We start from the raw sequence: 12,995 nt of genomic DNA, 5'->3' as shown, positions 1-12,995 counted from the left end.
TTTTTCATATAGATGAATACATTATAATTGGAAGGAATTATTTCCAGGAGGAAATGTGTACAGCAATTAGATCATAATTTTAAAAGTATATATTGTCTTGCGGGAAGAAGTTGATCAGTCATCCAGACCATCTGCTTAGACAAATACTTTGTCCAATTATTAGTGATCAAGACATTCAGTATACTAGAACATTAATAAATGAGCACTCCAAGCCTATAAGCAGCATGTTTCTTGTTTAGCTCTAGTTTCAGCTGCTCACCATGCATATCTGATATAAATACAGCTAAGTGGAAGCTTTCACTGTAAAACTAAGATGAAATCAGTGATGGTTTATTGTGAAATTTGTACAAACTGCATGTGTCCACACACAACAATCTCCGCTAAAGGCTTGTCGGAAAAATCTCTGTGTGGTCTCTGCCAGTTTGTGGCAAACCGCAACTTTTCTTAAATGGTTGTGCAATGAGTAAGCAAGGGGTCCACTAATGTGACGAGACAAGGGGTTTTTGGGTTTTCTCTTGCTGTGGTCTCAGAGTAGGTCTCAGTTCATTTAATTCTTTATGTGAAGCAATGCATTTAAAAATGTGGAAACTCTTGGGGGTGACATTATAAAAAGGGTAGACTTACAGAAAAGCCTCCAGGAAAGAAAACAGTTTTTTTTGTCAAGCACACATTGCTTGTAATGCTAGTTTTAAAACAAAGTATAATGACATTAGTGTCAATTAACATACGTTTATATTTATCTAAAGTTTTTTCCTTCTCTTGGTTGCAAGATCATACTTTTTGTTTCTAAAATCCCTCCCTATTGTATCTGGAAAAATGTTCATTCAAAGTAAAAAGGCAATTTTTTTTCTCTCTCACTGAAGTTAAATTAGACCAAATATCTCTTGTGTTACATCAGTTAGAATAACCAAATTTATTTACATTCATTACATAACAGAAAACTTAGCAGAAACATTTTTTCAGTTTTTTTTTTTTTTTACTTTCTTGAAATCCCAAAGTTTTCATCTCTTTAAAGATATTGTCATTCCTAAGTCTTTCAACACTACGGGAAAGCTCAGATTATTTCCTGACTTTGGAAAACTGACAGATCAACTAACAATGACATTTGTTGTTATAACCTGAAAAAAAATGGAAAAAGTTCAACAAATATTTAAATTTGTTTTAGCCAAGTCTATGGTCAGGTTCTCGGGAATTCTGATCGAAATATTAACATTTTCAGAATAACGTATTAAATAAATTGCTGAACTTTCAGAATAAAAAAAAAAATCTGTAAGACATAACGCATTTGACTAGTTTATTTACCGCTTCTCAATTTCAATTTTAAGCATTTTTTTCTGGTTTGTATGTCTATTTAAATTCACACAGTTCTACAGTGTTGGTCTTTTTTTTCTCAATTGAACTCTTTTCTGTACAGGAGGTATTTTTAAAACCATGACAAGGTTTTTGTTCATTAATTACAAATGAATGAACAGACTAATATGCAAGTCCGAATCGTTTTGATGTGTGGATATGTAAGGCCTAATTTTAGGAAGTGTGTTAATAGTTTGACAGAAGTTATATTTGTCTTATTTCTGATTCAATTAGAATTGATGAACAGAAACAACCAGCAGACCAGAGAACCTTTTCATGATGCATTTTCCTATTCTATCATTGGCATCTTATGACATTTGCTCTCTTTGGTGTGTTGGGAGATTAGATGGAGGAGATGATTAAAGACATTCGGGAAGTTTTCATTAGTAACCTTAATGACCTCACCTGGATGGATGAAGAGACCAAAAAAGCAGCTGAAGAGAAGGTGTGAATTTCATTTTCAAAAATCAACTTGTTTGTATTTAGGACGACCAGTAAACCAGGTTTATTCTCATTTTGTATTTTTTTTATTTTTTTATTTTTTTTTGCCAGGCCCGAGCTATCCGTGAACGCATTGGTTATTCTGAAGACATCATGGATGACAAATATCTAAACAATGAGTACAAAGATGTGAGTTTTTGTGGGAAAAAAAACAGTTATCCATATTTCACCAAGTTCTTTATAACAGAAATTACTTTAGGAAAGTTGCATTTCTTATCCTAACTAAAACATCCCAGTGAATATTTGACTGTAATAATTTTCCCTCGTACAATACATGACCGAGTGCTGACGGCTTTCATCACTGCTAATCCTCCTGATTTATTTATTTTTTCTTCCCTGGCTGTGATGGTGTTAGCTGAGCTACAGTGCAGAGGAGTACTTTGAAAACATCCTAGAAAACCTGGAGTACGTGCAAAAGAAACGCCTGCGGAGACTTCGAGTCAAAGTCAACAAGGAGGAGTAAGGTTCCTTTTTGTGGAGATTTACCAGCTTTACTCCAGATGTGTTGTAAATGAAAAGTGCATTGTTTGGTATTTAAATCATCTGTCTTATTTATGATCCCAGCAGAGTGGCCTACTACAGTGTTTACCTCATTTATTCTTTGTGAAGTGTGTTCACTTTCTACCACACAAACTCCCACATGCATTCAGAGTTCAGCTTTAACAGCAGGGAGTCCTACATTGACCTTGGGCTTTAAAAGCTGTATGTTAATTTTCCAGGCTTTCCCTCCAGTAGGGTTCTTACTTTGCCTCGGTGCTTTTTCATAGTGTCATCATTTAATACATTTTTTATTTTTTACTTCAAGGTGGGTAACTGGAGCTGCTGTTGTCAACGCCTTCTACTCTGCCAGCAAAAACCAAATAGGTACCAAATAAGCACTGGAAATTTTGTTCAGCCATAAAACATAAAGCCTGACATATTTTGAAATTTAAAACTGCGTTCTCTGTCTGTAGTGTTTCCTGCTGGAATCCTTCAACCCCCGTTCTTTAGCAAAGGCCAACCTAAATCTCTCAACTACGGTGGAATTGGCATGGTAATCGGTCATGAGATTACACATGGCTTTGATGACAACGGTATGAATTTTCCACTTCATTGTTCTCCTTTACAGTTTTGCTGGATTACATTAGTCTGTGAACAGATGAACTTCCCCCTGTAACTGGTACCACTTAAAGAGCTTTGTTTCACCTTATGATGCCTTTGGCTTCAGTATTTTTTTTTGATAGTCTCTTGCTTTTGAATTGTACTGTAAATTATTTTCCACCTCAGGCATGTCACCTGCCTTCTTATTTACACATAACAAATTCTAATATCTAACAATAATTTTTAGCCATAGGAAGCTTACGATTTCAAAACGACAAAATTCCATCATTCAGTTTTACAGTTTAGTAATTTTAGTGTAACAGGGGAAGTGCAGAGGTTTCGTCTGGCTGTTTGGGCCATAGATGAACATGTTGCCCTTTGTTGCACATTACTTCACAGTCCCTGTCAGCTGACTGAAAGAAAACTACATTTTTAACTTGCTTACAGGAACAATGTTGTAAATAAATGGCAAAGCTTATTTAAACAAAAGCTTTTAAACATAAACTCTCAAGTTGATATAAAATGTAACTACATAATGACATTTAAATTGAAAATTGTATCTTACCTGTAGTATTCATTATTTGATTGTTTTTGCAGTTAATATTCCCATGCCTAACTCCCAGAAATCTGTTCGGTGTCTCTAGGTCGCAACTATGACAAGGACGGTGATCTGAAGGACTGGTGGACTCCTGATTCTACTCACAGATTTCTGGAACTCTCAAAGTGCATCATTGACCAGTACAGCAACTTTTCCTGGGACCTGGCTAATGGTTTACATGTATGTTTACTGCTTTTTCTTTTGGAATATTACATGCAAAATTCCAATTAACCTCACTTTCATTGATTTTACAAGATTTTCTGTTGCCTTTGCCAGCTTATCCATCTGTCATTTTTCAATCTTTCCTCCCGTTTTGCAGCTTCATCTTCTCTCTGCTTTAGGTGTCTAGTATTTTATGTTGACATATGAGTGCTTCTCCTTTTATCCTTCCTCCTCTGTACTGCTCCTTTGAACAAAGCTCCTTTTATTCCCTGGGTAATTCGTTCTTATAACCCAGAAACTGATATCTGCAACTTACTGAAAATATGGAGAGAAAACTTTCAAGTCTCTAATTCCCCTTTTGCACTTTGGACTCTTTATTTTAGTTGAATGGCAACAACACCCTCGGTGAGAACATAGCTGACAATGGAGGGATTCGACAGGCATACCAGGTGAAGAACTTAGGAGATGCTGTAAAAATATGTTTTTGTTTACATATGTGACCTGCTTCATATAACTTAAAAACATATTGAAATTTGTCAGGATGTTGATCTGTTTGCTAGGTTGTATGAAGGTGTGATTGCTGGTACTGTGACTCTGGATCAACAGAGGTTCACTAACAATCCTATAAAATGATTTAAAGGTTGTTTAAAAATTTAAAAAAAAATATGCATCTTGTTTTGCATGGAAAATGTGACGGTAGCTAGGAACCTGAGACAACTGATGAGATACAATTTTGCATAAAAATTGCTTCAAGATAATTACTCTGAACTAGAAAAATTGCTGCTCCTAGCAAAACAGCTGTGAGAATGCATTTATGTAGAAATATTGCTGCAGAATATGGAAGAAAGAGCAGAACAAAGCAAGTAGGGGAAAAAGGCAGGAGAAAGCTAGTCATACATGGTAGAAATCTTTTGCTAAATAGTGAAATTTAGCCAAAGATGCAGCATAAACGGAAGCAGAAGTTGGTATGCAACCTGAAATATTTGAAAAAGTTAAAGTAAAACGGCAAAAGAAATGGCAGAAATTAGCAAAAGCAGAATTTTGAATTCAACTTGAAATATTTGAAAAAGCACGATAGTAAAATATAGCAAAAAAATTGCATAAGTTAGCAGAAGTAGAAGTTTGTACGCAACCTGAAAGGGGTGGAAAAAGTTAAATTGTGCAACAATAATATAACAAAGTGGAAGCAGAAGTTTGTATGCAACCTGAAAGAGTTGGAAAAGTTTGATAGTAAAATATAGTAAAAGATATAGCGTAATTCAACAGAAGCAGAAGTTTGTATGCAACCTGAAATATTTTAAAAAGTTGGAAAGTCAAACATAGAAAAAGAAATGGCAGAAATTAGCAAAAGCAGAATTTTGAATTCAACTTGAAATACTTTAAAAAGCACGATAGTAAAAATATGGCAAAAGATGTAGCATAATTCAGCAGAAGCGGAACATTTTGATATGCGAATTGCTAAAATTGATCAAAGTTTGCAGAAGACATTTATAGACAGTAAAAGCAGAAGGCATATACAGAAAAGTAGACGAGCAGAATGCTGACACACACAGAAACAGAGCACAACAGAGAAATACAGTGAAGGAATAGAAGGTGTGACATGTCTGTACTCCAGAAGAGTTTGACAGAAAATGGTAAGACCTGTATGAATGATGGTAATAGTTCTTTAAAGTGTGTGGCTACATTTTGATGAATAAATTATTTCTGTATAGTTAAATATGGATGAGCAGCATAATTTTGTTAGTCAAAAAGCATGAAAAGTTAAAATGTCAGTTGCTAGAGTGCACACTCTAGCAACTGACAACAGTTAGAAAATTTCACCATAGATCAAAAATATGCATAAAACTTAAATCGGAACTCGGAAAAACCGTAAGACTTATCAAAAAGCTGAATATAGTTTGAAGTCTTGTGACCTGATTTAAAGTTGAATGGAGTTTCTAGGTTGAAAGTAGGCAGAAGTAATAGGCTGTGAAAAAGCAGAAGATTTCAGCAGAATTTTGTGGAATTTTGTAGAATTTCATTGTATTTCAATGGGGCTGAAATTTTCACAAAATAACAAATATTAAAAAAAAGTACAATTTAGCAAAAGATATAGCACAAATCTCCAGAAAAAGCGGAACGTTTTGATATATGAATTAGCACAATATGTTAAAGTTAGCAGAAGTAGTTAAAGACCAAAAAATGTAAACAAACTTAAGTGAGAATGCAGTGATGCATTCTCACTGATTAGAGATGCAAAGAGAAATTGTTTTGTCATCTTTGCCTTATAATTTTCTGCTTGATCAGCCCTGACCAGTTTGGCACATCATCAAAAATTCAATTTTCCTCCCGTTCATATAAGCACGACCAGGTTGCAATGTCAACATTGTCTGTTGGGGAGCAAATACTAAAATGTAATGTGTCTACATTAATGAACAGTCAGTTTGTGAGGGTTACCTCTTTTTGGCATTAATTAGCTATTTAACATTTTAGTGATTACGTAACAAGCTTTTTAAAATGAGAGTTGAGCTTAGACCTGTGTTTAAATTGAGACTGAAAACGGTCGAGAGAGCAAGACTACAAGCAGAAGGAAATCCAGCTGAACCAAACCCAGAAATTAGAAATTGGCCACAAAATTCTGATTAGGTTTATACTCTGAAAAAGAGTGCACATATATTTCACTGTAAAACGCAGCTCTGAATTGGCAAGATGTTCACTGCAACAGTTTGCTTTGTAATGTCGGAATTCAATATGTGTAAAATATATACAATGTTGTCTTATTATAGGCATACAGGGACTTTGTGAAGCAGCATGGAGAGGAGCCCACACTGCCTGGGATTGACCTCTCACATGATCAACTCTTCTTTCTTAATTTTGCTCAGGTAATCAGTTGAACAAAAAAAAATCAGAATTAAGGTTTAATAAAGTTTAGAAGTGTTTTTTAATCATTATTGCTGACGTAATTAATTCTGAGTAGCTCAATGGTTACTTGGAGGCTCTTTATTGTAAGTTAATTATGACATTATTTAATTTATAAAACAATTTGCCTTAATTTGAAAAAAATATTTTAATAGCAGGTGTATAATAACACACTGAGCATTTTGGTAAAAATCCAGCCTTTTTCATTTTAGTACATTTAGAGTGCAGAAAAATGCTAAACTAGGATGCTAGTTTTTTTTGTTTTTTTTACAAAATTACTTAAACAGTTTTTTTTTCTTGAGAAAAATGTCATCAGTTAAGAAAAAAAGAAAAAAAAGTAATGCTCTGTATCTAAAATGAGCTTTAACAAAACACAGAGGATAACTATTCTTCTCATAAGTGATACCAACTATAATGGCATGAACAATAATTGGATTCATTTTCAGTCTATTTCAACATTGATCAGCAATTTTAATGCCGTCATTCACAAAATGTCTTCAGTTATCACCGCAAAATCTCTAAAGAATAATTTTACAGCCAGCAGGGTTGTGATGAGTTACTGGAAATATTTCATCCCATTTGAAAATGCTTCAACAATCACCTACATAATTTTTATCTTCACATTTCAATAAAATACATATGTAAATGTTGAAATCCCTTGAAGTTGAGTAAACTATAGGTTAAGTTTAATTACTCCACAACTCTAAGTTTGTTGATATTTTCTGTCATTAAAAACCAATGAATAATTATATTTTGTCTGAAATTAGAAATTATTCTCACAAATCTTATAAATGCTTTATTTCACTACCTTTTTATCATTCGTTATGCTTTTGCACAAAAGTTTAAACAGAAGTGCAATAGATATCTAATATTAAAGGAACACAACATGCCTCTGCAATTAAAGAAAATGTAAGAATTTGTATTTTTTTGCAAAAATGATATGCAATAGTTCAGTAAGTTAGTGGGATACCCATGTATCCCACTACATAAGGTATCCCACTTGGGAAATGTATTCCCAACGTATAAGCGAATACATTTGCTGAGCTCTGTACTTGTCTGATACTTTACATCCTGTATATCTCTTTAAGATTTGGTGTGGATCACATCGACCAGAGCAAGCCGTCAATTCCATTAAAGTAGACGTGCACAGTCCAGGGATGTTCAGGTAATAACACAAAGTGCAGAAATCAGCACTTCATGACTTAAAAGTACAGTTTAAAAAGCAGGAGCCCTCTGATACACAAAGTTCACTAACACCGGTCTCCTTTGAACACTCTAGAGTACTGGGCTCCCTTCAGAACTTCCCAGAGTTTGCCAAAGCATTCAACTGCAACAAAAGCAGCAACATGGTCTCTGACAACATTTGTCGTGTTTGGTGACCTAAAGACCTATGGGATGGGCATTTTTGTTCCCCATTTCTGCCAGTATGATACCTCTCCTGTATAACTGCTGGAGCTCCATGGAGGGCTGCAATGAGATGGAAACTTCCCTTTGTTCTTAACTGGATGGACCACAGCTGGTGAACAGGCAGTGCAGCATGCACTTCATCCAAGATGGCAGCAGACAATAACCCTCATGGGCAGAAGCACTGTCTCTCAAACTTTAATACTGTTGTAATAAATCAACTCTTTCAATCTCCTGCTCACTGAATACAATCACTCCTTCTGTTTTTTTAAAGTTTTATTCTGTTTTTTGCTTTCTCATTTCCTTACCATTTGAGCCTGCCAGTGTTTGTTTTGTGGGTGAATATACGAGTGTGTTTCAGTCAAAACGCTTTACAAGTAGTAGGCAATAGAGTGGCGGACAGAAAAATGTGCTCAACCCACTCACGCATTAATACGCCGCCTACCCACTCACATACATGCAACAGGGCCGAACCACTGTATCGTATGTGGGACTCAGCTGGAACTCTCATAAACCGCGGCTGTTTTCAGCCTCTGGCTTGTTTGCAGATTTTCTCTACAGTTTTCCAATCATGGAGCGTTTGAGTCAATTATCACACAGAATTTATTTTTGTCAAATGGAAAAATATTTAATCATGATATCTGATTACAAAGTTCTGTAATACACAATAAGTTGATGACTGCTGACCAGGGTCTTTTGTTTTATAATGGAATAATTAATCAGAACTGCATTTTTTTTTTCTTTCTATATGACAACTGAGATGACAATCTAATTATTCCTGACCTTTTTTCATGAATTGTACTGAGCCTCCTCTGTTTTTGTGTGAATGTTCTATGCTTTGTACCCATGTCAATTATCACTGCCTGCTGTTGGCCAAACTAATTGGTATGCCTTATGATTGTTACCACAAGTGTGCATTTATGAAAACAAAGAATCTGAATATATATTAAAGAATAGTTTAACTTTGTACATTGCTTGTTGTCTTTTTAAGAAGTAAAAAAAAAAAAAAAAAAAAAAAATCTGCACAATTCTCTAGCCTGGCTGTTGGTGAGATAAAAACAATTTTGGAGGCTCGTCACCAAAAGGTAAAAATAACTACCACTGAAATTCAGCTAACCTATGCTTTCTAAAATGTAAATTTTCATTGCAGTAACAAAGCTTGACGTGAACATATTGCACACAAGATGTCATGTTAGCTACACTAGGCTAGGTTAGCAAGCTACAAAAAATTACAAGACAAAATTTTGTTTTGGCAGGTGTGTTTTTGTTCAAATTTAGGAATTGGCCTCAACATCTAGTTCAGTTCATGCAGCCAACCTCCCTACCTTCAGCTGATTTGAATGGGTTACTTGCTCAAAACTGCAGCATAAACTATGGAGTCCCATGTTAGTACAATGGTCAAACATTGGTCATCTTTTCAAAGTGGATTTACAAATGAAACATTTTCCCACACTTGTGAAAATTAACATGTCAACATTTTATCTGTAGATTGTATGGTGGGTGGATTTCATCTTTCCAGTTTTTCTGGCTTGATCTCCTTGGTTCAAATGTAACTGAATGTGTAATTCTGGGTCCCTAAATGTGGAAAACTCAGCCTTTTTATATATTATGAAAAAATGATCCACCGCGATCAACCACTTCACCAGCGTGTCTGTCATGTCTACTACTCTTTACCATCTTGGTTTCCTTTGTTCAAGCTTTTGGTTTTTCTGCCGCTGTTCTTCAGCTTACCCTCATTTCTCTTTTTGTAGGATGACAGATATACCTCAGTTGCCTGTATTTAGATACTTTATTATAACAAAAATCTTATTGAGCTTTTTTTCTTTTAAAATAAATCTTTAAATAACATGTCAAATCTGTATGTAACTTGTCTTATGTGGTTATTTCTGTTTTGTTTTTTTCAAAACTTAAGAAAAAAAATCTATTGTTTTAAAATGAATCATTTAATCTACCTGTTGCAGAGGATTATCAGCTGATGAGACCGTTTCATACAACCAGCACTCTGCCAAATTAAGTTCAACGTAGCAAGAGAGTAACAAACCAAGGCATCTCTTGTGAATTGTATATAGTTCTCAAAGAGTTATTAAAGCAATTAAATTGGTTTTAAAATAAGTTTTTACCCCTAATCAGTGGTAAAAACGTTCCATATCTTTTTATATCTGCTTGCACCCCAGGCAGATATAGATTTCCAGTATCCTCATGAATACATTTTGACTTAGCTGTTTTATAAAAGATTTATTCACGGAGCCAGACATTTAACACATGGCAAGTGTGTACATGTTCAAAAAGAGATATTTGGGTGAAAGTGCAGATGAAATAAATGATCAAGAAAATTATGATTTCCTGAGGAATGGAAGGCCAGAGCTAAGGAACGATCGTGAATCTTTAAATGGGTGATGTGTATTTTCCAGTCATAGTGCCAATTTGTAGCACAATGAAGTAGCTATGTTACATTCAGCTGTTATAAAGATGCCGTTTAAATCAATTATGACTTAAAGGAAATTTGACTTCGTAATTTAGCGATAGAAAGTCTTTACAAGAAGCTCCCATTCTTTCTGATATTCCGCCCCAGCACAGCATCACTATAATGCTCCTCCCCACACACACACACACACACACGCACACACACACACACAAACACACACACACATGCACACACACCTACATGCGCACACACACACACACACACACACACACCTTAAGATGTAGTATGGGCACAAGTGGTAAAACTGGAAAAGTAACTAAATCACAAAGCTAAGTGTAGAGAATCTCAAGGCAAAAAAATGGCCAATTCAACAGCTTATTTCTCGGATACTCATGTTAAATAATTTCTAACAGCAGTAGAAACCCCGACAGATCACTTGGCAGCAATGTCCTGTGATGAAGACAACTCTCTTGAATTCAAACAAAGCATGAGAATGCAGAAATGGACTTTGAATTTGGTAAATTCACTGTCTTTGTTTTGTTTTTTAAAATTATTTGCTTGCAGCAGATCAGACAGGAAATGGGTAGAGAAGGAAGAGGACAAACGTGCAGCCTCCGTGTGTGAGGCGGCCACTCCATTTCTACACCACGCAGTTTTGTCTTCTATAAAACTGCTGATTCACTGGAATGTTCATGAAAAACTGCCTCGAGTTCATAGATAATTGTCTGAAAAAGGCGAGAAAATTCTGTTGAGCTGCTGCAGCGGAGAAAATACCCCTTTGCTATTAGAGGGGACCTGAAGGAATTCAGATCCTCTGAAACGAACGGATGTGTTGAATGTGACAACGTCTTCACGGTATAGTTAGATTAACACGGCACGTTTGAAACGTGTCGGATGGGAGACCCAAAACATTTCATTTGCAGAATCTCCTGCGTGAATCTCTGAGGAACGTTTCTGACACATCATTGAATCTAGATAAGGTACAATTAAGTCAGGTGAAGGCAAAAGGGAGTCTAATTACTTACAATTAAGGTGTGCCTAACAAGGTGAGTAAAATTTGTCAAAAAAAAAAAGAAGTAGTTAGAGGAAGAAGCTTGTTTTTTTTTTTTAAAGTAGTTTTTGAGATGCTTCACATGATCTAACCTTTAGTCCGCGCATCATGCGTCTAAACAAACGTCCCCCTTTTGCTCCTGCTGGTTGACAGCACTTTGGCAGAAAACTGAAAATTCACACCACCCACCAACCTCGTGCTTTCACCCTCCCTGTCGTTAGTAGCTACGCTAGTTACCCTCGCAGCTAACATTACAACACCTCAGCATGTTCCTGGGAGGCTCGACCGAATGTTTTGCACTTTGAATGTTGCAAACTGCTGAGGTCTCATTCCAGAGCAACGGACCAGAGAGGTCATTTAAACCTAATGGTAACAGGAAACCTGTTTTGAAATTTACTATTTAAAAAAAAAAAAAGGGGGGAGGGAAAAAAAAGTACTTAAAACCTAAAAGCCTGGTGGCAATGCTCTAAGTCCCTCATGCCAGACTTTTTTCTTGTTTTTCCTCACATAACATAGTTTTACTTTCTTTTCTTGCCCCGTAGTCATAAAAACCACTCCGCTGGGATGTCGCCCTTTGGGTGACCCTAACAGTGGGTCCAGTGGTATGTGTGTGTTTGGTTATACGAGTGTGGTGGAAGTAAAGGGTGAACGACACAGAGCCACTGGAATGTCTGTGTGTGTGTGTGTGTGTGCGTGCGTGTGTGTGGTAATACTTGGGGTGGCGTGTTGGGGCCACAGACGGTCATTGGTCGAGACTGAAGTTTGTGGAAAAGGAGCGCAGAATACTATCTGCACGTGTGTTCAGGCTCGCCACACTCCTGAAAAGAACACGCTCTCAGCCACACATGCGAAAATGTCCAACAGCACGAACGAATGATGTGCTGGGATCATGAGTCAACAGAAATTCAAATAGGCAAAAGACAGGTGGGTATTGTGCACCGGTGCAGTTGATTTGAAATGGGCTCTGACTGTGAAGTGCACTCCACTGTGCTCGCACTGATAATCAGCCATTATGATTTAAAAAGAGGCTTTTAAAGCTTTTTTTTTTCCCCCACCAAAAAAGTCTTAATTGACTACTCTTGAAATTACAAAGCCTTCTAGGAACAAGGTCAAACAAACAAACAGAAAAAAATGGATTTTGTGACAAAAGAAAATTGGGCTTTTGAGTTAATTGGTAAAGAATCAGAAAAAAAAGACTCTCTACCAGGGCACATTACTTGGGAGTAATCTAAGTACTCCAGGTGTGTAACTTGGTATTTTGGACTGTAATAACAAACAGATTGTGAAAGTGCAAAAAATAAAAATGATCTTTGAGCTTTCACAAGGTATCATATATCATCACTGTAAAACAGTGACCTCATGTGGTTGTTCAAAGTACCAGGATTTATGGGTTGATGTAATGCGAGGGGGCAGTTTTTGTTCCAATGAGTTTTCGGAAGCACCAAGTTGAATGCAAGATATTTTACCAGATTTTTATAATCACTTTCAGCAAATTAGATTATCATGCAATCTGAGTTTTGTCCAGA

At 36.0% G+C, this 12,995-nt stretch overlaps 1 protein-coding gene across 4 annotated transcripts in view; it reads left to right on the top strand.

Annotated features, from left to right (window-relative positions):
- LOC103474711 (neprilysin) overlaps positions 1 to 8,962 on the top strand; it is a 57,838-nt gene extending 48,876 nt beyond the window's left edge. For all 4 annotated transcript variants that reach the window (XM_008425860.2, XM_008425859.3, XM_008425862.3 and 1 more), the window contains 10 exons: positions 1,697 to 1,795; positions 1,903 to 1,980; positions 2,207 to 2,310; positions 2,657 to 2,715; positions 2,805 to 2,924; positions 3,576 to 3,709; positions 4,075 to 4,140; positions 6,457 to 6,552; positions 7,678 to 7,754; positions 7,869 to 8,962. In XM_008425860.2, the coding sequence (XP_008424082.2) occupies positions 1,697 to 1,795; positions 1,903 to 1,980; positions 2,207 to 2,310; positions 2,657 to 2,715; positions 2,805 to 2,924; positions 3,576 to 3,709; positions 4,075 to 4,140; positions 6,457 to 6,552; positions 7,678 to 7,754; positions 7,869 to 7,968 (933 nt within the window). In that variant the 3' untranslated portion in view covers positions 7,969 to 8,962. The remainder of the gene's footprint in view (positions 1 to 1,696; positions 1,796 to 1,902; positions 1,981 to 2,206; positions 2,311 to 2,656; positions 2,716 to 2,804; positions 2,925 to 3,575; positions 3,710 to 4,074; positions 4,141 to 6,456; positions 6,553 to 7,677; positions 7,755 to 7,868) is intronic.
- Positions 8,963 to 12,995: the final 4,033 nt, after the last annotated feature.

This window comes from Poecilia reticulata, chromosome 13 (assembly GCF_904066995.2).
Source record: "Poecilia reticulata chromosome 13, P_reticulata-male-v2, whole genome shotgun sequence".
NCBI classification, from domain to species: domain Eukaryota; kingdom Metazoa; phylum Chordata; class Actinopteri; order Cyprinodontiformes; family Poeciliidae; genus Poecilia; species Poecilia reticulata.
This window is presented reverse-complemented; position numbering and strand designations above follow the sequence as displayed.